This window comes from Protomyctophum parallelum (assembly GCF_964188405.1).
Source record: "Protomyctophum parallelum genome assembly, chromosome: 15".
NCBI classification, from domain to species: domain Eukaryota; kingdom Metazoa; phylum Chordata; class Actinopteri; order Myctophiformes; family Myctophidae; genus Protomyctophum; species Protomyctophum parallelum.
Window position 1 is genome coordinate 7,851,112 of NC_139710.1, and position 26,272 is coordinate 7,877,383.

Here is a 26,272-nt window from a genome sequence, read left to right on the forward strand (position 1 = left end):
TGGTAATAAAAACCAAAGTGCTGGTTTGAAAGAGCTGCCAATAAATTCAGCTCGTTTCTTCTCCTCTCTCTCATGCACGCACGCACACACGCACGCACGCACGCACGCACGCACACACACACACACACACACACACACACACACACACACACACACACACGCACGCGCGCGCGCGCACCCTTCACTCTGGGGCCAATCTCTCTGTTTGATTAAACTTTGTTCCCTGGCGGATGGAAACATCCAAAGGCGCTTAGATTTACAACCTCTACTCCCGTTGAATTATTGACACCTTGCTGTGTGTATATGCTATCTGTTGCCCTGCAATTTTTTTCTTGTCACCTCTTTTTTTAAGCACTTCTACATGGAATGACAGCACAGTAATAACTGAGAAGTGAGTGCATTTAAACATGGTACTATAAAGTACATGTACGTCTGTGCCCGCTCATGTGGTATAGCGATGTGCACTAACTGGCTGAGCTAGCAGGATACCCATCATCTTGTCTTTCATTGTTTCAGAACTTACAGACAATAGACAGTACTCTTCTCTGTGTTCATCTATTTTGAGACAGAGTTGGCAATCTGAGAGGGAGAAAACATGGAGAAGGAACAGGAGGGAGACAAACCAAGGCCAACAGGAATATGTGGTTCCGGAAGCAAATGGCTTAACCTCGATGACATTAATGGTCACATTGACCGGAGCCTTTCATTTGACTTTAGTAACAACATACAGCAGAGCGGTTTGTCGTATTCCACTCACGGTTGCAGTGACAGAGGACATGTTTGTGTTACACTCACAATAGCTGACATGACTACATCTGAGAGTCTATTAATAACCTTACATGAAACAAAGGGATCTTGTCTTTGAAGAGAAGATGTGGAACATACTCTGTGATAGATCTACACAAAGAAACTAGCAAACAGAACAAGACAGTGAGGCAGTGAGAGAAAGAGAGAGAGCATGAGATGGAGAGTGACATTGAGTGTGAGTAATGGGGAAAAGGGAGAGAGGGATGAGAGGTGGATGGTGCAAGGAAGTGCTAAACCAAGAAAACAACAGATAGAAAGGAGAGCAGAGACAAGAGATGAAGGGGGTAGGACATGATAAAACAAGAAAGAGACAGAGAGATGAAGAAAAAGAGATGGAGGGGCAAAAGATGAAGTGAATGAGTAGGCAGGTTTTGAGACACAAGCTGTGTGTGCGTGCGTGCGTGTGGAGAGTGTTTGGAGAGAGCAGGTTAATTTTTCATGTAGCAGTTTGCAGGGCCTAGCCCATAGCCATGGTCTCCCCAGAGACTGCTTGTTGCCTGAAGCCCCCAGGCATGGGGCTTTTCTTGTTGAGTCTGCCTGTAAATTGCCACCAAACTAGTTGAATTACTCCATGATAAGTCACAGAGGCAGAGCCCCTATAGGCATATTGCCACAGACTTAGGTCCTCCTTGCAGTAATTCCTCTGTGACAGTATGTAACAGAACAGTTGAGATGTCTCACTCATAATAATCCAGCCACTCCATATAAAAAGTCTGTAACAAAAGCATTTGCTTTCCATAGGATTGCACTCTACTGAGCCCGGTGGCGTATGATGAATAATGTATTTTGAGAATGAGATTTTCATTATTGAGAAAATATCTTCTTCTTATATTAAAATTGGCTTAAGGGAGGGCTTGGCCGGTCACATCGGGCCATGTCATCACGCTCGCGTATATGACTCAGCCATAACCATATAAGGAGTTCCCAATGCAGCTATGCCCAAATATGGAGTGTGTTGTCTTACCTCAATGTGTCGTCAAGAGTCATCAAGGCATCAGGTGCAAGAAAATCAGTTGATTTACGGCCCTAACCTCTAGTGATGAAGGATTGCATAAGATTAAAGAAATCACACTCGTGTGAAGTGAGGGACGCTCTTATCATCATACATCATCACATTCCGGCCAATCACTTTTGGTGTCCTCACAATTCTGTCCTCAATTTTGATCCTTTTTAAGCCCTCAGCCAATCAAATCATTGCTATGGGGTACACATAGACACACAGCTGGGCATAGGAGGGGCTAGCGCCCCGGTCAAGAACATTTCAAAGTACTAAATATTAACTTCCATAAGGGATCCTCTTCATTCTAGAGATATTGAATGATGGGCAGTAATTACACTGTTACAATATGTAAGCCTTGTCGAGCCATGAGATCCATAGGGCAGGAGCCTATCTCCTGCTTCTGTAGAGAGGCAGCTTGATGTACTAGTACACCCCCTGGATATGATGTACATTGTACAAGCATACCCCCTGGAAATGACGCTAGTATGTCGCAGGCCCTACACTGTTATAGGTCAAGCATTAAATAGAGACGTCTTAAATCATAACCCATCGACTATCAAAACTGTATCTATGCAGTTTTCATATAAGCATTCTGTACTGTCTGACTGTCATACATTTAATGCATAAATTATATCCTTGGTTGGATGTGAGGAGATGATATTTGAAAGCCAATGGCTTTTCTTTTCTATCCTATCTGAATTATGCAGTACATGTGTTTATCATTATCATCACATGGCAAAACCTGTGTTTCTAGCATTCTCTTTTTGTGTCATTGTCTTTAATTGTCTAAAACTTTGAATTTAGTATTTCTACTTAATCCCGATTCTCATATATCAGAGCTGCTAAGGTTTCAATCTGTTGCTGGAAGTCACTTATACAGAGAAACCACTTGGGATCACATGGGATTGAACCCTGGGCCTTCTAGATTCTATAGTTACACTCTCTCTCTAAGGCTAATCTGTCATGCAAAGTTTAATGTTATTGGCTAGATGATATGTTTCCACCCTCTCCATCTCCCTACTTTGTTTTCAGATACTATCATTTACAGAATGATTAATAATAATGTAAACCACTTGTCTCTGTGAAATAGACTTAAGGGTGAATTCAGGTGAAAGTGATCATAAAATCATGCCATATTTTCTTCATAGCCAATATTTTGAAACTGCATTAGAAATAGTGAAAATAAGCTCACAATGCTTCACCCTGTCATCCATCATGATGTTTTTACTGTAGCAATGTGTCAAAGTAAAGAAAATACAATTCTGCCTGCTTAGACATCATAAAAGACAGAAATATTGATGGTTGTCTCCCACCCTTTAGCTTTGACTACCCTCAGCCACCCACCGCAGCAGCCAGCATGCGAACCAGCCAGCCACAGCTAAGCATTTCAAAGAGACTTCTGTGTGAATGACCAGAGATGTGTGGGAGCTTGCAGGCTGTAGCTGTGGATTAAGCTCCCAGAAAAAAAGGTAGGATGGAAGAAACAGAAGTAATCTCTTTCTTTCCCTCTCCTCCATGGCCTTCTCTCCATACCTGTACCCCCCCCCACACACTATTTAATCTCCTTACTGAATTAAGTTCTTTGAAAGCTGCTCAAACAGTGGAGCATTTATGAGCAGTGGTTTAGGCAGGTTAAAGTAACAGGAATATGAGCTGGAGTTACATTCTACAAAAGAGGTCTGTTTGCCCCCAAAAGATCCACATTGTCACCAATCTGGTTGTTGTGCACTCAAATCACATACACACACACACACACACACACACACGCACGCGCGCGCGCACACACGCACACGCACACGCACACGCACACACATACACATGCATCAGGAATTTACACACTGGCTGACACCCTTAGAAATGTGCAACCTACACTACTCTGTTTGCATGACTATATTAAAGAACATGCTGCAGTGCAGTGAAAGTGTCAGCTACACATGAGCAAGCTTTCTTTCTTTCTTTCTTTCTTTCTTTAAATCAATAGTTCATAAATGTGAAAGACAGTAAGAGAGGCACAGATGTGATAGCATCCTAAACTGCTCTGATGTGAATGGAGTGGAGGGCATAGCCACTTCTGCATTGAAAACCACCAGCGGCATTTCTTCTGAGCTTCACACACCTATTACAAGCTATAGTTATGGTCAGGTCACTGCAATGTAACCAGAAATAAACTCATGAATCACTAACTACAGTATAACAGTTTCATAAATGGGTATTAGATGTCAGCGTGTAACCTAAGAGAGCATACAAGTGTTATTGCATTTGCTCATATTGCTCTTTCCCTGGTTTAATCATTCACAGTACTCTGAACAATTTAACGAGACGGTGCACCTGCAGTCTGCTCAATTTGCATAAAAAAGTAACTTTTTGCATTTTGATGTGCTCCTTTGCAGGTGCACAGAAAAAAGGAAAATGCACTTGCGTGAAATCAGAACTTTATAATTATTTCTGTCTGGATCTTGTAACTTTAGCGTTACTACATGCAAATAAGTCTCTTTTTAATTAAAAGTATTAATTCTGCATAGTCTACCTGTTTATGATGTCCCTCTTGAGTGCAGAAAATGGGACAGTGAGATACACAATTTAAGCCTTTCAAGTAATCTGTCTATCAACACGTGTCCTTAACTAAGACAAGATGTTAGAGCTGCTCTGGAACACAGCATCTGATAAATGGATACAATTTAAATGAATGCTTAATGTATAGTTTGCCTTTCACATTGGATTAATTATGTCGTTCTGGCTGAGAAGATATACTGTGTACTTGTATCAATCTGAATCTAATTTGCCATTCCCTCTCTGTCTCATCTTTATTATTATTCTGTAAATTAGCAATAGCAGCATTACATTATTATGTTGGGAATGGCATAAAAATATGAGCACAATGGGCTTCCTATACTGTACGTACCTATGTTATTTAAACAATATAGGGAACATCAGACAGTGTGCAGGTCAGGAGTTCCTCTGATTCTATCTGACTGCCTGTCCTCTCCTATGTACCTGCTCAACTCAAGAGTCATTGTTTATTATCTCAGCATTGGAACCATACTTGACCCCATGCCACACAGCAGCCCACACAGGAAGGCAATTTAATTATTATTATTTAATTGAGTAGAAATGGTAGGAGATTATTCATTATATCTCCGCACGCACACGCACGCACACACACACACACACACGCACGCACACACGCCCGCCCACACACACACACACACACACACACACACACACACACACACACACACACACACACACACACACACACACACACACACACACACACACACACACACACACACACACACACACACACATAATATAGTAGACGGTTGACTGCGTATTCATTTGGGTGTCCTTTTCCTATCACAACCCAAATCTTGCTTTTGTGTTGGCAGTTTAATGTACACGTTTTTATGCCAATAACACAGAAAAATTATTTTTCTTTTGTATAATCTGTGGTACATCTCCGTCTCTGATGTCTTGGAACAGTTGGCAGATAGTAAAAAAATAAGCAGCTCGGTTTCCACCTCATTTTGTGTGCACAGTCTGCATGTCTTCTCTTGGGAGCCAGGTCTGCTCGTGGTGACCTCTGTCAGCTGTGAGGCTGTGATCACTGAGTCTGCAAGGATTTCCTTTTAGATCAGTCACAGTGCTAAAGGTGTTTTGCCACATATTCTCTGTTTAGAATAATTTGGTTTATTTTAGTGGAGTTTCTGTCTGGTTACTCTGCCTGTGTTTGTGAGACCCAGAACCAGCTGGCTGAGAGGGCATCTCTCTAGAATCTAGAGAGATGCCTGAGTCTAGATATATGCTCTCTTTTGAATTTTGATGATGATGATGATGATGATGATGATGGTGGTGACATTCACTGTGCAAAAGATGATAGTGTTGTTGTAGGCTAGTTATTCTTTGGATGCCAGGTGCTTTAGACTGTTTTCAGATTGTCTTTGCCAGTCTTTCATTGATTTATTATTACTGTCTGACCCTGGGCTGTAGGGAAACAATTTATGTGTGTTTGTGTTTGTTTTGCCAATCTTAACACTTTGACTGCGTAATTAATTAATCTTAATCCCCCCTTGACTGCAGGTGTTTTTCACTAACCTTTGAAGAATCACCCAATGTTGTACATCGTTCCAGATTCCACCCACAGTTGCCTTAAAATAGACTGTCCTAGTGTCGGAAGATAATCCATGATCGATCCGTTAAGAAAAAGTTTGAAAAACAGACGATCGTATCGCGCTGCCTCCTCCCATAGGATTCCATTGTGGGGACTTTCCACTGCCCCCCTACAGCCTACATGAGTTGGTTTTTCCGGTCATGTGATGCAAACATGTGACGTGTCACAAAGAACCAGCGGAAAAGCTATGATGTCTCATAAGTTATCAAAAGTGCCATCCAGGCTCAATAAAATAAAACTCTGCATCTCAAGTTTATAGCAGAGAAAGACTCCATCAATTAACTCTGGAAAATCGGGTTCAGCAGTCTACAGTTATAGTGTACGTTGAGTTTATGATAGCAAAGGTTGTTTTCCTCCCCCGGGTACCTCCAACACTACAGACCCTTGTAACATTAAGGCTTTTGTTTCTGTTTATTTGGTTATCAGTTACACTATGGGTGAAAATATACACGGTGTCTTGTATGATAATTTTGTAAAACGCCAATTTGGAATTTGCTCAGGACATTATTTTTCATTGAGTATAGCCTGTATATATAGGCTCTGTGAGGAAGAGAGGCATACTGAACAAGCAGTGTGTTGTATGAGTTTCAAATGGATAACCATAAATGCTGAAACTTGATTGTTGTTCATGTAGCATCACCGCCATCATGCATTTCTTCGTATCCTGGGAGGACAATAACCTCATATTGTGAGATTATGGAACTGGAACTAGCCACGCCAGGTTAAACCTGGCTCGGCTAGTTCTATCCAGTGATTATAAAATCATTATTAGTAATTTATATACCTACCGGTAAAATGTTGTGCAATAAACTGTGGTCAATCTATGTGTAGGGCATGCCATTGACACACTGGGTTATAGGGCTCCATTCATTGTGTAGCCGCAGCGCATGGCATTAAAACCTAAACTTTTTCCACTGACTGTAACTGATTTATTTATTTTTTCATGAAAATAACCAATATTCAGTGGCACTGCTAAGATTAAGTATAAAGGCAAGCTTGACTCCCAGAGTTAGTGGCTCAAGTGGTAGACCTGTCACTTTGCAGGAAGAAAATAAAGGTTGAGCAAATGCCATATGTTGTGTTGCAAATCTGACATCTCACAAATAGGTTTATGAATGGATTTACAAGGTGTAGAAATGTTCACCACCTGGAAAAAAAATCATTCCAGCACTTACACTACACATCATTTGAACAGAGAAAGCAGAGCAGGAGGTGATAATAGCTAATGTCAGTGTGGTCATACTGGGAAGCTGTCAAAATCTGACAGATGACTGTGCACCCACCATTTCTATTGCTGACAGCAGAACGTCAGCGTGGAAATGACATGATGAGGCATCCCCTCTGACAGACACAGACACAAAAATAGTGCCTTGTGGCAAAGTGTAGCCGAGACTGTGAGAAAATGATTATTTTTACATTGGCTTCCTTCCTAGGGTAAATTGCAGGGTGGCGGAAATACGTCAGTTGTGTGGGATCTGTGAAGCTTTTAGTGTTCTCTTAATTTCGGATGAAGAGGGGATAAGACTAAGAGGGCAGAGGAGATTTTAATCACTCCTGTCGCTTTAAGGACACTTATCAAAGCCTTATTATGCGAAGAGAAAATACGATGAGCCACGAGCAACTGAGCAACCGTGGACCGATTAGAGTGGATTTATACGAAACTTAATGTTATTCAACATGGAACAGACCGCTCACACACGTAATGGAGTTTGATTATACGGCGAATGGTTGTCCTTTTTGGACCGATTGGACCATTTAGGAAAAAATATTGCGCATAAGTAGCTCCAGACTTGGGATCCCTGCCCCTCGTTCACGGTGGAACTTGTCATAGAGGAATATGGCTTTGCGTTGAAACTTGTCAGTGCTTGTATAATTCTCTTCTTTAGCGATCGTGATCGATTGGTGCTTAGTGTTCGTGAGTGTTTTTGACGGATAGAAACCAAGCGTGTTATTTGACAGCGGAATCATGGATCGGGTGGCGGAAAACAACGGGCAGCGACACGATTTCTCTCCGCTGTCTGCGGTATGCAGCAGCTAGCCTGGTAACGTTTGTGTTATTGCAATGCAACAAAGTTGCAACGCGAGTGGAATTGTGCGATTTGTAACTATTTGGCCGTTTTTGCACCTGCTTTAGAAGAAGGACGCGTCGACGTTGTTTGCCTTTGTGATAAATTACGGGAGGATTCGCGTCGCTTTCTCGCTTGTATGGGATACTTGGGACATTTATTTGTAAGAGACTCGAGAGGTTTATAGTCAAGGTCATTCCTCGAGTGTTATTAGCTCATAATTGTGTTATTTATACACGCACCCTGTCGTCTTGTCAGAGCGTAGCCTTACGCCAGTCAGTGTGTTATTTTGGTTGACCGCACAGAGAGATAGAGAAAGAGAGCAGATAGATTAGGTTGGTTTTAAGAGTGATTTTTTTTATTACAACATTTCTAAAAATGGATGGCAAATTGAAGCAAAGTCGGAGATCCCGGTCCAAACGCGAGAGGGTCCGGCGGCGGGAGGCCGGTAGCAAAGATGCCCGCAGTCCGAACCAGAATTCGTCTTGCTCCGACAGAGAGCAAAGTCCCGGTAGAGATGCCGCCGCCTCCCTGAACGGAAAAAAGGCTCCACACTCCACAGCCTCAGCCAGACCCACAGCCAGAGCCTGTCGCCCCCCTCGTCGAAAGAGACGAGAATCCAGCTCTCAAGAAGAAGATATCATTGATGGATTTGCTATAGCCAGTTTCACAAGCCTGGACTGCCTGGAGGTAAGCCTCGTGTTCATTATGCCGAACACGGCTCTTTTGTTTGCATTATATAAGTTCTAAGCTTTGATTTTATGGGACGATGTTTGCTGGTGCATGTTGTGGTTGTTGGTTGTTGGTTGGAGTGCTCTCCACGGCTAAAGGGATTGATGGAGAGTTGTCATTGCACTGCTGATATCTTTGCTCTGTGAACATCATGTCATATATCTGTGACACCATGGGCTATTTCTTTTATAACTCTTTACGTTATCAACATCTTTTTCTTTTTGATGCTGATTCTGGGTTTACCCTATGAGACTACATCCAGTCAATTCTCTCATCTCTTTAATCCCATTTAGCCTTCGTTCCAAATGACAAGTAACAGTCTTCCCTTCAGGACAAAATGACAAGGCCGAGGTTGTCCTACTTTCCGGCCCTTACACTCGCTTAGCTCGCTTAGCTTTAATAACAGTCAGTAGCAGTGTTTATGTTAATAAGTACCTTTAATAACCGTAGCCACTGCCATAATACAGAACCTCTGGGGTCAATGTATTGTAACATGGTTACACCACTTAAAAGGTCATAGTTCAAACCATGGGCCCCTTCATTTCACTGACCTTTCTCCTCCCCATGTAGACTGCATCACCTATTTACCACAATTGCAGCTTGTCACTCTCCCTTTCTCTCTCTCTCTCTCTCTCTCTTGCACACACACACACACACACACACACACACACACCTTGCGTGCATCTATAATGCATTAGTGTTGCATACATTGGGAGCAATGGGAGCCACTGGAGAGGTCTCCCTTCATGCACAGTTTATACCCGGCATCATTCATGCATTAACCCATTCTGACCTGAGATCAGATTCATACGAGGTTTCCACTGGACACACGCTGGTCTAACGAACCCATTCTGACCTGAGATCAGATTCTGGAAATGTCAGTCGCTCTTCGATTTTTCAAAAATAGCAGACCTACAAGCTCGTATCGCGCCACTCGGTGGCGCGATATGAGCTTGTAGATCTGCTATTTTTAAATAGCTAAAGCATAACATGATGCTAATACCAAAATGGGTGCCCGTCAGAATGGGTTAATACAGCAATTCATTCTTAAGCTTAAGCTGTACTAAAAACGGTATTGTGATGAACTGGAATTTGTCACCCAACTAGACCGCAGATGAGCCTTTGCAACTGGAAACAATAACTATAGTGAAAGTGCAGCAGTGATTCTGCAATGCAGAATCCAGTAAGAGGTACTGACTGTATGTAATGACTACAGCATGTATCGTTAAGTAATGTAGAATGAACAACATTAGCACGCTGCCAGAGTTAGCAATGCCACTATTACTTGTGTGGAGAAGTTGTATGTATATTGACTCATATGGACACATACACAAAAGGTTGATTCCGTAACTGGGAGTGGGTCATCAATTTGCCACCTTCCATCTGTTAACAGGCTGAGCCAGTCTGGGTCATCAGTAATTATATTGCTGTTCCATTTAGCCTGGCCTCTTCATGCTGGGTGTGAAAGCAGATAGGGCTGAAGGAGTGTCCATACAAAGTGTGTGTGTGTGCTTTTATCATATTGTAATAAAATGCTTTACTTTCAGTGTGAATGTGAACTGGATTGCATACATGCTTTGAGTCTGATCAGTTTAAGATTCAATGTGTGAATGTCTGAATGTTGTGCTTTAATATATTGATTGTGTTGATTGTATGTATTGCCCATTGAATATATGCCTGTGTGTTTGTGTGTGTGTGTGTGTGACTGTGTGTGTGTGTGTGTGTGTGTGTGTGTGTGTGTGTGTGTGTGTGTGTGTGTGTGTGTGTGTGTGTGTGTGTGTGTGTGTGTGTGTGTGTGTGTGTGTGTGTGTGTGTGTGTGTGTGTGTGTGTGTGTGTGTGTGTGTGTGCGTGCGCGCCCGTGCGATAGGCAAATCAGTTTCCATGAGTGCGAGGAGCTGTGTTATCACATAGTGATAGTGTGTCAGTATGTATGCCCTTGGTGCTGCATGTATTCCACTGTATACTGTGACAGCTGCTGACTATAGATGTCTTTGGGGATGTCACGGCAGCAGCAAAGTGCTCTTCACTGGCATGATCCAGCCAGCATGCTGGTGCCTCTGCTCTGCTCCTGGGAACAAAGCACCCTGCCCTACTGACACAAGGAAACTCTCTCCACAGTGTTCCCCCTGTGGCTTTGTGTAGTTTGCTTCCACATTTGTCATTGTTTTTGGTCCCAGTTATGGGTTGAATTCGTATCACACAAGGGAATTCCTGAAATCTAGGGAATAAACTCTAGTGATTCCTCTCTGGCTTCATGTTGCAGTTTCTTTACGCACCGTAAAGGAAGTGTAATTTCTGTTTTGTTTTTTGTCGCAGGTCATTTTAGTTCTGCCTCCACATTCATCTGTGTTTGTCCCAGATTTGTCCCAGACTGCATTGCTCAAAACATTGTTTGGGTACTTAATCATACTAAAAACCTTCCATCTAAACAGCGTCTAGTGCAGGTTGTGAACTTGTGGTGTTAAAGCTGTCCAGGTGATGCTTGTTGTCTCTTGTGTTCATGTTTAGCGTATTCTGAAAAAATACACCAAGCATCTTTGTGTTTTCCAGAGAAACATGGCAATATTAATCTGCCATTTTAATTTCACACTTTACCTAGCAGTGGTGTTGATTGTCTCTCTACAGGGTGCTACACCAGCTCGCAATGAATACAGGAGAAATGTTACACTCAACTGACAAGCTTATGTTTCCAGGCCAAACAAATGAAGCATGATATTGCTCCATATGAGATGCTACTAGCATGTCAGCTACTTGTTGGTAATTGGTCTGATTTGCATGCAAATAGTCTTCTGCTGATGACAGTGGATTGGTCTTGCAATTAAGTGCACAATTGCGTACATTGCTGATTTTATGTCTGGTCCAACGAGTTTGCTGCACACAATTACACAAATAAACATAATAATGTGGTCACTTTTGTGTCACACAGAAAACAATGCACAATTTTGCACATGTCATGAACTCTGTTTCAATTTCACTTTACTGCAGTTACATTTAGTTTTATTAAGTTACTTCTTAAAGTAGGCCACAGGTTCCACATTCTGGCGAGTGGGCTTTTATTTGAAATCTGCAAGGCTGCCCCTATGATGGCATTGAAGATCAGTGAGTCTATTCTACTACAATATGTATTGAGTATGTAATGTATTGTACTATAGTAAAATTAGCAAGCATTCCTATCAGTCACTTGTCTTCTATTGCTGTCAGTGTGGGCTCGAGTGGTGCTCATTGCTTATCAAATATCCAGAGGACACGGCACCATTGAACCGGGCAATAGTAAGTGACCTATCTCATCATGCTCCGATGAGCCCACACAGTGTTGTTGGCGAAGAGCAAGCAAGTGAGTGTGGTCCTCTTGACCTCTTCTAAGTGACGGATGGCCAACATGGCTGTGTTTATGTCGGAGGCCGTACAGCTGGGCCACAGTCTCATTAGCACTGGGCTGCCATCCTGCTCTTTCACACTCCACTGATATCAATCTCATGTTCTCTCAGGGTTGGCTGAGCCTGCCTGGTCAACATACCCTTCTGTAACTGCCCTAAAAGTCAAAGAGCAGCAGTTGTGAGATCTACTACCCGAGGATATTGACATGTGATAGTGATGTGCTGGGTTAAAATGAGATCTAAGCAGAAAATTCCAGACCCAGCTACCCAGACACTTTGATCTCATCCCGGTGGCAGATTGTCCGGCTGAGTAGTGTGCATAGTAGTAGTGTCCTGTATCTGAAAGGTCACAGATTTGATCCTGCCCATTTTGTCTGTCCCTGTCATTTGGTCCTTGGAGCTCTAGGTCCTGACATTCTGGGGAGATGTTTAACTCATGTGTCACAAAGTGTTGATTTCTTGGTCACAGAGACTACAAAAAAAGAACCTATTCATGGCATCCTGTAGCGCGGGAGTTCCCCACAGCATACAGGTGACTCAGAAACACACTTGGCATGACGCTGGTGATACTCAGGCTTTTGCATTGATGGGATCACGCTCCCTTGACATGAGGCTCAATCCGCTGCGCCTGTCTCGCCTGCTCCCGTAACCTATTTCATTATAGCCCCAAAGCAATTTGTGGCACCGGCTGTATTTGATTATGGTGCGTTTATTTGCTTTGAACCTCCGCTACCACACACACCCCCCCCCACACACACACACACACACACACACACACACACACACACACCACTCAGCCCCACTTTCTCTGGGAAAGCCGCTTACCTACCTGTGCAAATCAACCGTGCAAATAAAGCAGAGCTGCCTTGTCACAACCACCTTATTATGATGAGAAAGTATTAGCAATGATTCAGTGACAATTCCTGCAATGTAAGGACAAACACATCTGCTCTGCTGTCACTGATATATCTTATGTGAGACTTTCGTTGTTGGGGGTGGGGGGACTTTTTTGTCATTTCTGTTTTATTGGACACCACAGGGAAGAGAGACAGAAAAGACAGGGCAAAGAGAGTGGTTAGAACATGGGACACAGGACACATATGATTGGTGGTATCATATTGCGAGCGCTGTGTGTACAATACATTATAAGTGCACTTTGCTGTAATTTCAGGTTTTTTACTTCATTTGAAGAATGGAAATTACTAAACTCTTTAAGTAAATTATGAAGCCTTTTTCAAAACCACATCGTAGTGAAGTGACAGTACAGCTGGCCATATGTTGGATGTGGAGAGTCATATTCATTCATATATTTGTGCATCTTGGGGTACCTATGTACTAGTATGCACAAATAAGTGGAAACGTTTCCATAATATTTGATAGCCTAGGCCTACCGTACTTGGCCGGGATTAGAGAAAAAAAAACATTCCATTCCATTACTTGGAAGTTGTGTAACTGAATTACAGTATTTATCACATTGTCGACATTTCGAAGTATAAAAAGCTCTTTATATTTTGTTGGCATATCATGCTGATTTTCATTCCTGAAAACCTGTCACTGTTATGGAGATCCTACTATAGCTTTTCCCCGACAGCAGCAGCAGGGAAATATTTATATTAAGTCCTTAACACAGCTTAACCCTCTCTGTAGGTATCAAACAGGCAAGCTGATAATAAAATCACACAATTATCCATCTGTCACAATAGTAATAAGATGTGTGATTTGCTTCCCTTGCTGTGTGAGTGACGTGGCCATAGTAAATCCCTCTTTCTCTCTCTCTCTCTGCCTCTCTTTAATCCAAATCCATCTGTTAATCTGCTTTGCCATGAATTTACAGATTTGTTTGGGGAGATTCTTTATCCTGGCCTGTGATTTCTGTTTAGTTTAACTGGGGCGGCAGTGGCTCAGGGGTAGAGTGTCTGGATGGTAACCGTAAGGTTGCCAGTTCAAACCCGGGCTCCCCCAGAGTTACTGTCAAAGTGTCCTTGAGCAAGACACTGAACCCCTAATTGCTCCCGATGTGCTAGTTGGTGCCTTGCATGGTTTCCGCTGCCATCGGTGTATGAATGGGTGAATGTAATGCACAATCTCTGTAAAGCGCCTTGGATAAACGCGCTATATAAATGCACCATTTATTTTTACCATTTAATATGCACTGACTCCAAATGGTTATTGCATTTGGTTGGTTAGCCTGTGGAGTTCCATTTGTCAAGGACACAGTGCCAAAATTACCAATTACACCCAAAATACCTGAACTTTGAACATTCAGTGGATTTTCTGTGGTCTGAAGTTTTCTTTGGGGTTTTTTGGGCCTTTTGAGCTACAATGAAAACAGGCAACACAGTGAAAACAGTGACATCTGCTGGCAAATCCCATTGACATATATGGGATTTGCAGTAAGTGATGTCACTTACTGCCGGCAAATCAGAGCACCTGTTTGAGCCAGAAAACCCCAGATCACAGAAAATCTACTGAATGTTAAAAGTTCATGTTTTTTGGGTGCAATTGAGATTAGAAAACCTAAAAAAAAACAAGAACAATTCCAAAACCTTTTTTGTAATGTCACAATCCCTTTAATACTAATATGATGGAGTCATACTTTGCATGAATTAGCAGAATTGTGACGCAATTTGTCCCTTTTGTTAAAAACTGAAAATAAGTTGGTATAGTGGAAATGACTGAAGTTGAGGATTGGTGGTGTAATGACTTTCTTGCATGTCTCTGTTATGCTTGCTCTCTCTTGGTCTCCCTGTGTTTATTTTGTGTGCGTCAGTAGACACTGTGTGTGTAAGAGCCAAGGCAGGCACTGCAACAGATCTGTTTCAAATAGGAGAACTTGTAAAGCGTGGGGAGTTTGTTCATGCAGTAACACATCCTGCGGCGTGTCTGTGATTGGCTTTTTCCGCCTGGCGGCACAATCATCCCATATAGCCTCCTGTGAGTTTGGTTCTATTATAGCATGATGGGACGCATATATCCCTTATCTCTACAATTATACCTTATTGTAGTTAAATTACATTAGTTGAGAATTTGAGAATTTTGGTGACTGTTTAGTCTCTGTGCCAGACCTTTATACTGCACAGGCTTTGACTTTGAGAAAATGGGAAATGGGTATTCAATGTGTCCATGGCATGGAAGCGTCTTTGTGAGAAGATAATATATATATATATATATATATATATATATATATATGGTATATGCCACTGAAAATGTATACAACTTTTGTTTCCGGTAAAACGCTAAATCGTTACTTTGTTTTTGTGGCCCCCAACTTTAAGTAATCTTACTATTGTGGCCCCCTGCCTAATCTACAGTATTTTAATACCCCTGTGTACTCTCCTCACAGTTGTTGCTGTGGCTATGTATGAGGTGGTGTTTATCATTTGTTTCTCTCATGCCCAGATATTACTACCTGATTTGAACAGCAAATAGTGACGCTATCTATTGCAACAGCTAAAAATGTTTATTTTTTGTCAAATACATTTTTATTAGGAACAGTAGTAAGTATAGTATATTTTTTTCTTTTTATGAAAAACAAACGAAGGAAGGAAAGAAAGAACAGACAAAAATAAAACCCTGAGTCCCTCCCATCCATACTGCTCACAGTGCTCAGTGACACTGCATAGAATAAAATAGTTATAGTCATGGAAAACAACATCTGAAATGATGATATACAGTCAACCACATCAGTGGTATCCTGTCCATTAAGTGCTTCTACTCAAATAACGGACAAGGGGCAGCCAAACCTTATCAAATTGTCTCTTTGTTTTTCAAGAAGCAGAAATCATAATGTTAAGGCACAAGGTAAAAAAGACAAGTACAATATCAAGCCATCGGCTCCATTTCTTATCGTATCAAATACAACATAATCATTTGTATCACACATAAACCAAATTTAGTTTATGTGACAGTAGCAATTGCTGTCTGAGAAACACTGAACACCAATCAGAAAGTTTTACAATTCTTAAAGCTTTCTAGTGAAGTTGGTATGAAAACACATTTACACCCATCTGCCTCAAGAACCATGATTTATTCATTAGCTTCTGTATGGAGACTCAAAGCTATTATTGTTACAGTAACATTTAAACACCACTGTCTTCCCCTGCCAACAGCTGTTGGTTCTGCCAACATTCAGCACTGCTGTGCTGTCAGTGTTCCTACAAATTACGGTTCTTGTAATCCACATTTATTCATGTCATTTTACAATTTTATGATATCGGTGTTGGATTGGATTTAAGTTGTTTTAATTTCAATTTGAGATATCTGTCCAAATCGAGGGAAAAGTATTTATCAAATCATGGTACTGTTCAATGGATGTGCCATTGGTCCATGATGACAGAATCCTTTTATTACAAATACTGAATGATAAAAGTTTTATTTCCCCCAAAACAGATATACAGTGTAGGCTTTTGGAATTAATACTCAATTAAATTTGTTATGATGACATGATTAGCTGACAAATTACAAAACAGCACAGTACAGTATACATGCTGATGCGTCACAAATATTTGGACAGTTTTAACCCATATACTGCCTCCTGTTGGACGCAGAGCCAACCGCAGACTGCTGAGCCGATTTCAATGTAGCCCACGCTGGACTGACATCCTGTCTGGGCATCCATCTTTAATGCTAAATAAATAGCGTCAATGCTAGCGAGCTAAAATTAAGCCATCCTTGCTATAGAAAGCGCCAAGACCACCGGATAATCAGCAAAGACCTCCGAACATTGCGGGTTTTATCCAAACCATGGAGAGCTCCGTATATTTCGAGTTATTCAGCTTTTTAGTCAGCCTGTATAATGGGAGGTAGGCGACACTGATACAGATATATATTGACAACTGTCATATATCACATTACATTCACACAGTACTGTTTCCTAGAGTAAAAGAGTCTGACTATGAGTTGTGTATGTATTTATTAAGAGGGCAAAATAAGTTTGAAACCCTTACCCCAGTGTTTCAAGATTGTTTTCCTCAGAGTGGTTCTGACATACAATGGTCAGCAGTCTAGTATATAGCATGGAGACCAGATGAATCTGTCAGTGAAGAAGTCCTCAGATTTGGTCTGGTTGTGATTGGATTTCCCTGCCCCCCGAAATTGTGGTGCACCAATCAAGGCCCAGAATGCAAATATGGGGCAGCTTTATCACAAATGTTTTAATTCGCCCCTTGGAAATGCAGTTTCCACATAGAGATTCCAGACTAATATCTACACAGACTAGGTATTATACACCTCCTAGACACGTTAAATGTGTTCATTCAAATACAGATATGTCTATGATGTAGACATATTGAAAGTAGCACAGAAGATGCTGACACACTAGTTAATGTTGCAGCAGCATTGCAGTATTAAAGACGTCTTGACTCTACAGACGGCCCATGCTTTCTTTTCTCTTTAGCAGGGACCGCTGCAATCCTTCCTTGCCATTTTCTCCTTACATCGGTAGTGATAGCAGCATTGTGTATCATATGCTGTTGCTGACAAACAGCTCCAGGTTTAATTAACAAGACAGCCCCTCCTGAGGCACAGCTGCTCATTGGCTAACACGTCCCAGGGAGAGAGGTTTCCTAATGCCAACAGGACGTCCCCATAGCTACCGAACAGTCACACACTGTGGAGCTTTAAGCATGAACATGCGCTCTCTCACACAGACAGACAGACACACACACACACACACACACACACACACACACACACACACACACACACACACACACATGCACATGTGCATTGTGCACAGCTACTGTACGTATACATACAGTACGCTTATACATGAGCTAACTTATTGTATGTGCAGACACACACACACACACACACAATACACGGATGCTTGATGCTCACACACAAATAAAATACCCATCCCATGCGTTCAGTGTACTCACAGATGCACATAAATGCCTCCACTCATAAATAAATACACACACATGAGTTACAAATGTACTTGGACTGCTTTTTTCCATCTACACCAAGTCTATTTGCCAAAAGTAACCAACATGTCACGTTGCAACATGTTGTGAGCTTGTAGATCTGTTTTCTTTTGGTGATCATTCCACCCAGAATAGGGATGCTGGGCTTCAAGTGGTTAACCATTTATTACAATAAATACACACACACACACACACACACACACATACAGAGACACTCACAGACACAGTGTAGAACCTCTACAGTGCACCTGTCCAGGATATCGACCAATGACCTAAATATATCCAGCCAAGGAAGTGTGTGTGTGTGTGTGTGTGTGTGTGTGTGTGTGTGTGTGTGTGTGTGTGTGTGTGTGTGTGTGTGTGTGTGTGTGTGTGTGTGTGTGTGTGTGTGTGTGTGTTGGGAAATGCCAGAGTGTATCCCATGAAGGATTATCACAATACTGGAACCGCACCACATGCACTGAGCCTGAAGTGCACACATGTAAAAAGCCCTCAGTGTGGATTTGGTTCAAACCATGCCACCATCTTTCATGCATGTAGCCTATTTTGCAGCGTCCTGGCGCGTGCGTGCGTGTGTGTTTGTGTGTAGTGTAGGGTGTTAGCCCCGCTGCTAGCTCCTTGTAGCTCACCAACAGCAAGTTGCAACCCTCAGTAGTAAATACAGCTCCTCTCAAGAGTCAAGACATGCTGGCTCGGATGCTTCCTCTTAGAAATAGTACAGCAGATAATAGGAACGATCTTTCACTTGGTGATACAAGCGTGAAATTTGGCATGAACATGCCTCTGGGTCACCTCTTTAACTTTTTTAACCGAGCCAGCGAAAAAAACAATATGGCGGTCATTTTTCAAGATGGCCGCCAAATAAAAAAGGCCTTTTGTGGCGGTTCTGGACAACCATGGGTGCGGCACTGCACTCCCTGTGGGTGTGTGGAACGTGTGTGTCGAATTTGAAGTCGGTGGGGCGAACGGTTTTCGAGTTACGTGGATTACAGATGTACACACGCACACAAAATTCGTGCAATATAGCAGATCATTGGAACGGTTGTTCGCTTGGTGATACAAGCGTGACATTTGTCATGAACCTTCCTTTGGGTCAACTCTTTAACTTTTTTAACCGAGCCATCCAAGAATCCAATATGGCAGTGCTATTTCAAGATGGCCGCCACATCTAATTGTTAGCCTATGTCTACATTTCTTACAAATTTTAGGAAAAATTTCACTATTATAGATAGATAGATATATATATATATTTTTTTTTTATATATATATTTTTTTATATTCTTTATATATTTTTTTATTTTTTTGTTATTATTTTTAGTTTTCATACTGAAAATGGTAGCATGCTAATGCTAACTTAATGCTAACATGGTAGCATGCTAATGCTAACATAATAATGCTAGCACGCTAACATAGCATGCTAACATGATAATGCTAACATGCTAATTAGCATTAGAAAATGGTAGCATTAGCATGCTACCATTTTCAGTATGAAAACTAAAAATAATGACAAAAAAAAGAAACATATATAAGGAATAAAAAAAAATAAAACAAAATCTATCTATCTATAATGGTGAAATTTTTCCTAAAATGTGTAAGAAATGTAGACATAGGCTAACATTTAGATGTGGCGGCCATCTTGAAATAGCACCGCCTTATTGGATTATTGGATGGCTCGGTTAAAGTTAAAGAGGTGACCCAGACGCATGTTCATGCCAAATTTCACGCTTGTATCACCAAGCGAACAACCGTTCCAATGATCTGCTATATTGCACGAATTTTGTGTGCGTGTGTACATCTGTAATCCACGTAACCCGAGAACCGTTCGCCCCACCGACTTCAAATTCAACACACACGTTCCACACACCCACAGGGAGTGCAGTGCCCGGTCTCGAGTCGGCCGCACCCATGGTTGTCCAGAACCGCCACAAAAGGCCTTTTTTATTTGGCGGCCATCTTGAAAAATGACCGCCATATTGGATTCTTGTTCATGCCAAATTTCACGCTTGTATCACCAAGTGAAAGGTTCTCTCACAATATGGCTGTTAGCCGCTGTACTAAAAGACAATGTTGTCGAGTTGCAGCGATGCCGTTTAGACGAGAGGCACTGTTTGTTGAACGTTCCCTAGGACAACCCGGGCTCGACGCTGGATTACTGTCAGGCGATCCTCCGGTGTTTCCATCAATGGGACGGGCATGAACCGCGGACTTTAGCTCGCGTTACTATAGCCTACTACTGAATCTAAAGGGGTAAAGGCAAAACTCCGTCTTCACCTCACAGTCACTGATATGGGCTGGGCTTCCGTGTTGTGGCCAACCAGCGGCACGCAACTCGTAACGTGCCCGCCAGTCACCGTATTTGTGTGGGGAATAAAATGTTTATTATTATTGTTGTTTTGGCGGATCGCTACAACAGTCCTATCTGATTGCATTAAACGACATTAAATGACGTTAAACTCACTTTGCCACTCACTTTCCACTCGATGTGCCATTCACTTTATACATGCACATACCCTCTATTAAATGGAAACATGACACAAAGTACTGCAGATGGTAAATTCAACAAAGCAAGATTATGAATAGGTTATAACTGTCACAGGTGTTAGATCATCTAAATCCATGTTGAAGATCAAACACCAGCCATTGCTTTAATGTGTGTTTTTGTTTACACTGTGTTGTCACTGTCCGTGACAGCCGTGACTCAGACACAGTCAAAGTATGGAGCATGTCTCTGCGTCTCGGTGCATGTTTCATAAAGCACTCTCGGTGTGAAAGCAATTAACGCCAACAGTTGTCAACATGCTCCTCTGCTAGCTACAGTAGTAAGTGACGCTTGCTCTGGCGGGAATGGGCTTTATGGGCTGAGCAAGGTTGGCAATAATTTATAATAATTTAAAATAAGATAGGAAAATGTGAGAGCTGTTGCACTCGAGATCGCTTGCCTTGGCCTCTCTGTCCCAACAGTCTTGTCTTTAATAAGTCTGATTGTTTGTTGATATTCTTTTTATTTGTGTATGTATTCACTTTTACTTGTTGTTTCATAAACATGTATTAATTTGTTTTATGAACACTTTATTTGTAATGATGATGGTGTTTAGCATTTAAAGACAGACGCAAGAGAAACACAATAAATAAAAGGCGAGTCTGAGGCAAGAAGACAAATCCCATCTGGCCCTCCTAAAAACATCTCACATCTAGCTTTTTCTTATTTTTACATACTTACCACAAAGTCATAGCTTCAGTTGTGAGAAAATCTCTCAAGAACAGATTCCGAGCTGCGCTTCTGAATCTGTCTGCAGGGGCATTCAGAACATGTATTGGGGATTAGTGGAATGAAAATGCTGCAAGAGGAGGGCTGAGGGTGGACCAAACGGGGCAATATCCTTGTTAGGTATAAGTTGATACCTATTACTGTAATAGTTTTAAAGGACTGTATATATTAACTTCGATAGCCCAGCAGGGAGACCCAAATGCAGTGCTGTCTTTACCTTAAAAATGAGTGAATTGCCCTTTAAATCCTGAATGTACCAAGACAGCTACTGAACCATAAAAAATAGAAAATACCTTATAGAGTAATTTGGAGGCAAACGCAAATGAACTTCTGAGAAGGAGTTTAAGGTTTAATAATGTTTTAGTAGGTAATAGATTCAATTAACAGAGAAATGTATTGGAATTCAGCTAGTACAATTGCAACATAATTTAGAGTAAATAGTCCAAAAAGTCTGAGTGCCGAATTCTCTTCTCCTCAGCATTGTTCCGGGCTTAATATTGGGAATGACGTCAGTTTGTTGATATCAGTTAATTGGCTTGTAAATAGTTCATATCCGTAATGTCAGAGGGGCACGTCCCACGGTGGCGTGGTTGGCGAGCGCTCATTGGTCCAACACATTGATGATGAGGATGGTGTAGTGACGTGGAATTAATTTCCTTGGATCAGCACATTGATGGCGCCTCAATCCGGGAAGGCACACAGGATGGCGTTGCTTGGGCAACTTGATGATAAAGCTTTCCCTTACTGACTTGTTACTGCTGTGAACTCTGACAAAGAGAAGTGTTTTCTGACTCCCACTATAGCCACGGTCACACTAGACTGATAACGCAGCTGCATGGAGACTGAGTTACAAACATGACCTATGGTGAATTTGTGTCTGCCCCCAGAGGTAAATGCAAAGGAAACAAACTGCAGATGGTTCAGTTTTTTTTCCTTTTTTTCTGATGGGATAATATCTAGGAAAAGTCACTTGCTAGACAGCTGTTTTTCAAATATTACCATAATAGGCAGATAGGATTACGAGGGTAGAATTATTGCTAGTGCCCTAGGGTTGAGGCTATGCACGCTGTGGTTGTGGTAAAAATCGCTGTGGTTAGAAATCAATAGATGGTCCTCAAATGTGCATAAGTGATCCTGTGGTTTGTTGCATGATCAGCACATTGCGTATGTTGCCTATATGCCTCGGGTGTGAACAAAACCAAATAAGGAGTTCAGCATACAGTGTGACAGTGTTGGCACTTGGCAGCCACTTCAATAACCCGCAGCCATGATAACAGAGCTCGGATAAAAGCAGAGTGTTATGCAATGTAGAATCTCTCTTCTCCCCTCTCCTGCGTGAATTCCCATCGCTATCCCATTGCCTGTCATCCCAGGCGGAAGATAAAGGGGTGGGCACTTTTATTTTCCCACTAAAATGAAAGTGCCTTGTCACCGAAGACTGAACTCATTGTTTGACATCAAACACAGTATTACTGCAGTCAGGAAGCACCAGTCTACAGGGATTTAGTTGGGGACTGTGTTTTTTGGGTGACATTGTCGAAGAAATAACTTAACTTGTGAGCCTGAGGTATTAAATGTACCTGTGTTCCGTGTGTAGCTCACTGTGTCCACTTAATAGACCTCAATATAGAAACATTTGACTACAGTTTGTTCAGTCAGTTTTTCATCATTTCAAAGTTTTAGCACAGAAGCTTCATTTTTGATAGCATTTATTGACATTAGAAATGTTGGTCGTTTAAAAAAATGCAGACATGGCTAACAGAGGAAAAGCGGTTTGGACAGATGAGCGCACGCTGTATATGACAGCTCTGTTAAGTGCTCTTGGCTTACAAGATCTTATCAGCAGCTAAACGACTTGTGTTGTGGCCCTAGTCTGACAGCGCTCATTATATACATACTCTCTCTCTGTTTGTCACTCTGTCTCTCTAACCCCTTGTCCCTGTCTGTCTCTGTTTCTCTATATCTGTGTTTGTCTGTGTGCTGTTGACTGAAAAAATATGTCCAAGCAAGTCAATGCTGTGGCTGTGTTTGAGTGGTACAAAGATTATATGGGGGAAATAACAAGTTATGTACAGTATAATAGGCCTATGAAATGCAAACCTGCCAAGCAAGGAATAATGCGACGAATACAGACAATAATTATTATTCCCTCACCCTCCCTCCTTCTCTCTGTTTCTCTGCTCTCTTTCACTCCTCTGTCCTCTCTCTTTCTCACATCCCCCTACACCCCCCATCATCTCCGTCTTCATCTGTCTTCCATCTCTCTCTGTGTTCTCTCACAGTCTCCATTTTCCTCTTCTCTTATTTATGGAAGGCACGTGGCGGATCTAAGGATGTGTGTTTTTCTTTCACAGGTTGGGTTTGTTTACCTGTAGATCAAAGGCAGAGAAATGCATCTGCTCTTGCGTGCAGGGCTGCACAGCTCATTTCAGATGGGTGGGGTGTGGGGGAGGCACTTTGTCAGGGCATTTGAAACGAGGACACACACGCACACACACGCACGCACGCACGCATGCATGCACATGCGCGCACACACACGCACACAAACAGGAAGGCACTGTTACAGCAATTAACCTAGGACCTGGATTGCGATTAGAATCACGCAGTGTAAGTTGTAGGCACACTCAACCATGTACATGCAAACGCACAGACACACACTGGGATTGACCAGTCTTTCATACCATCCAAAAACCTGACAAAAACTAGAAAAAAACCCCCCATTAAAGCTGAGCTGTTGGTGCAAGACATTGCCTTAACTACAAACTACTGTATGTCTAATTAGCAGTTAGCCTACTTAGTCGAGTCTCGTTGGCTTCAATGAATTAATTAATAGGAAATAAGTGCTCTTCTTCCACCTTATTGTGTCGCTCCACAACATTGAGCTGAGCGGAGATATTGATCTTTTTGTAGTAATTATCTCAAGTAGTCTCAAAATAAAGTTATATCTGGCAATATTTTTGTGACAACATATCTACTCCTATTTAATTGATTTCCTAGGAGACTTATGGAGAAGTAATACAATACAGCATATCAGTTTAATAGAAAGAGCAGTGTCTGTATTTTGACGAACACTATTTCTAAATAATAGGAATGTACAGTAGGCCAGAGTTATGCATTTCAGTACAGATCTGTGTAGACCACAATAAGATCAAGACAAGTGCAATAGATTCATGAACATTGCTGAGCATGTAAGATCAATACATCTGTTGAGACAACTGCATATGACGGCAGACTGCCAGAATAAATAAATGAAGAAATCATCTCTTGCCAATGTTTTTGAGTATTTCTTACTAACGTTTCAAGAGCCACAGAATATTTAGCTGCATGGCGATCGAGACACAGACTGTCGCAAAAGGCAGAGGAGAGTCTTCATCGGTAAAGAAAAGGCATTTGAATATAGCGTGTTCTCCCCAAAAATGCAGAAAAAAACAAGAAAACAGAGAAAAAAGAAAAAATCCCTTAATATTGGATCGGACGGGGTTGGATTAGTTGTGATGACGTTATTTCCGGGTTGTCCACTTCATTGGAACATTTTTTGTGTAGGTCACAACTGCATGGTGGTCATATCGTAAAAACAAAGTCTAGTTTAATGGCCTGGGCTGGCCTAGCGGTCTAGGCTGGTAATCCAGCCTGACAGTATGTTGTGGGTTCAAGTCCCGATCCCGACGAACTTTGCTTGCGTGTCTTCCCCCATCTATCAATGTCAAGTCAAAAAGCCTTATAGCGTTTAATCCGCATGCGTTCTTCAGTTTATTTTTGACCAGTGTCAAGACGGCTTCAATATAAATAGGACTGCTTGGATCAGAGAATCTCCGTCTCCGTTCCCTGAGGGGTCTCTGACTGACTACTCGAATAATTGATTTTCAGGGTTCAGCCGTGCTAAATGCCCTAATTCCGTGATTCTGCCCAAGCCTATGAGCGCGCACGCGCGCACACACACACACACACACACACACACACACACACACACACACACACACACACACACACACACACACACACTCACACTCACACACATATGGGTACACATAGATACCTTCACATAGACACACATTCGCCCACATGCATGTGTACACAGGCACATACATTGCAAACAGACAGAGCTCAATGCCAGTGGCGATTTCACATCATAAGTCATTATGAGTGTACATTATAAAGTCTATGTTCAACTGAGTGTACATTATGAAGTCTCCTGTGCTGCTGTTAGCAATTACAGTAATCCTCATACTGTAGGTCAGACTGCAGCAGCTAGTGTGCTCTTACTCCAGATTCAAGGTTCAATATTTCATTATTCTTATGTACAGGTACATGAGAGTCAAATTAATTGACATTGTTGTAGCAGTAGTAATACTATAATCATATACAATACAACAACAGGGAAATGACGAGGACAAACATTTATAATAGAATCAAAGAATAGCAGCAGTCTCAAGACAGTTTGTCTGTTGGTCCTATAGCGCTCAAGGTGTTTGAAGTTACTGTGTGCAAGGTTCTTACTCCTAAGTTATAAACATCTATCTGTGCCAGTGTCCTTGGCAGGCTGCCTCTGACCTCAGACAGGCAGTCTACTGAAAAATCATACTGCTGAATGTTGTGTTATGAATCATTATTCATATGGATACAGCATGTTCTAAATCATTACCACGCTGCATTCCCACATTCTTTTCATTTCATTTTTTCTTCATGTCCTTAATTGTGTGCGACAGTACTGTGGCTCTGTGACAGTACTGCAACTCAGTCATGAGTCATGACTGCCTATTCTTTGAATGATTACAGTAGGTGTCAGAAACCTGTTCCCTCATGTGCCATGCTATACTCAATAACACCTTACTGAAGATGGAAACTGGGAAATAGATGAGTTTCTGCAGTATAAAATGGAAAAATGGAGAGAAAGAGAAATGGAGTCTCAAAAGAGTCTGAGAGAAC

At 41.8% G+C, this 26,272-nt stretch overlaps 1 protein-coding gene across 1 annotated transcript in view; it reads left to right on the forward strand.

The window, feature by feature from the left end:
• The first annotated feature begins 7,521 nt into the window (after positions 1 to 7,521).
• The window catches only part of fbrsl1 (fibrosin-like 1), a 257,829-nt gene continuing 239,078 nt past the window's right edge, over positions 7,522 to 26,272 (forward strand). The window contains exon 1 of the mRNA XM_083784806.1: positions 7,522 to 8,734. Within this exon, the coding sequence (XP_083640932.1) occupies positions 8,423 to 8,734 (312 nt within the window). The 5' untranslated portion in view covers positions 7,522 to 8,422. The remainder of the gene's footprint in view (positions 8,735 to 26,272) is intronic.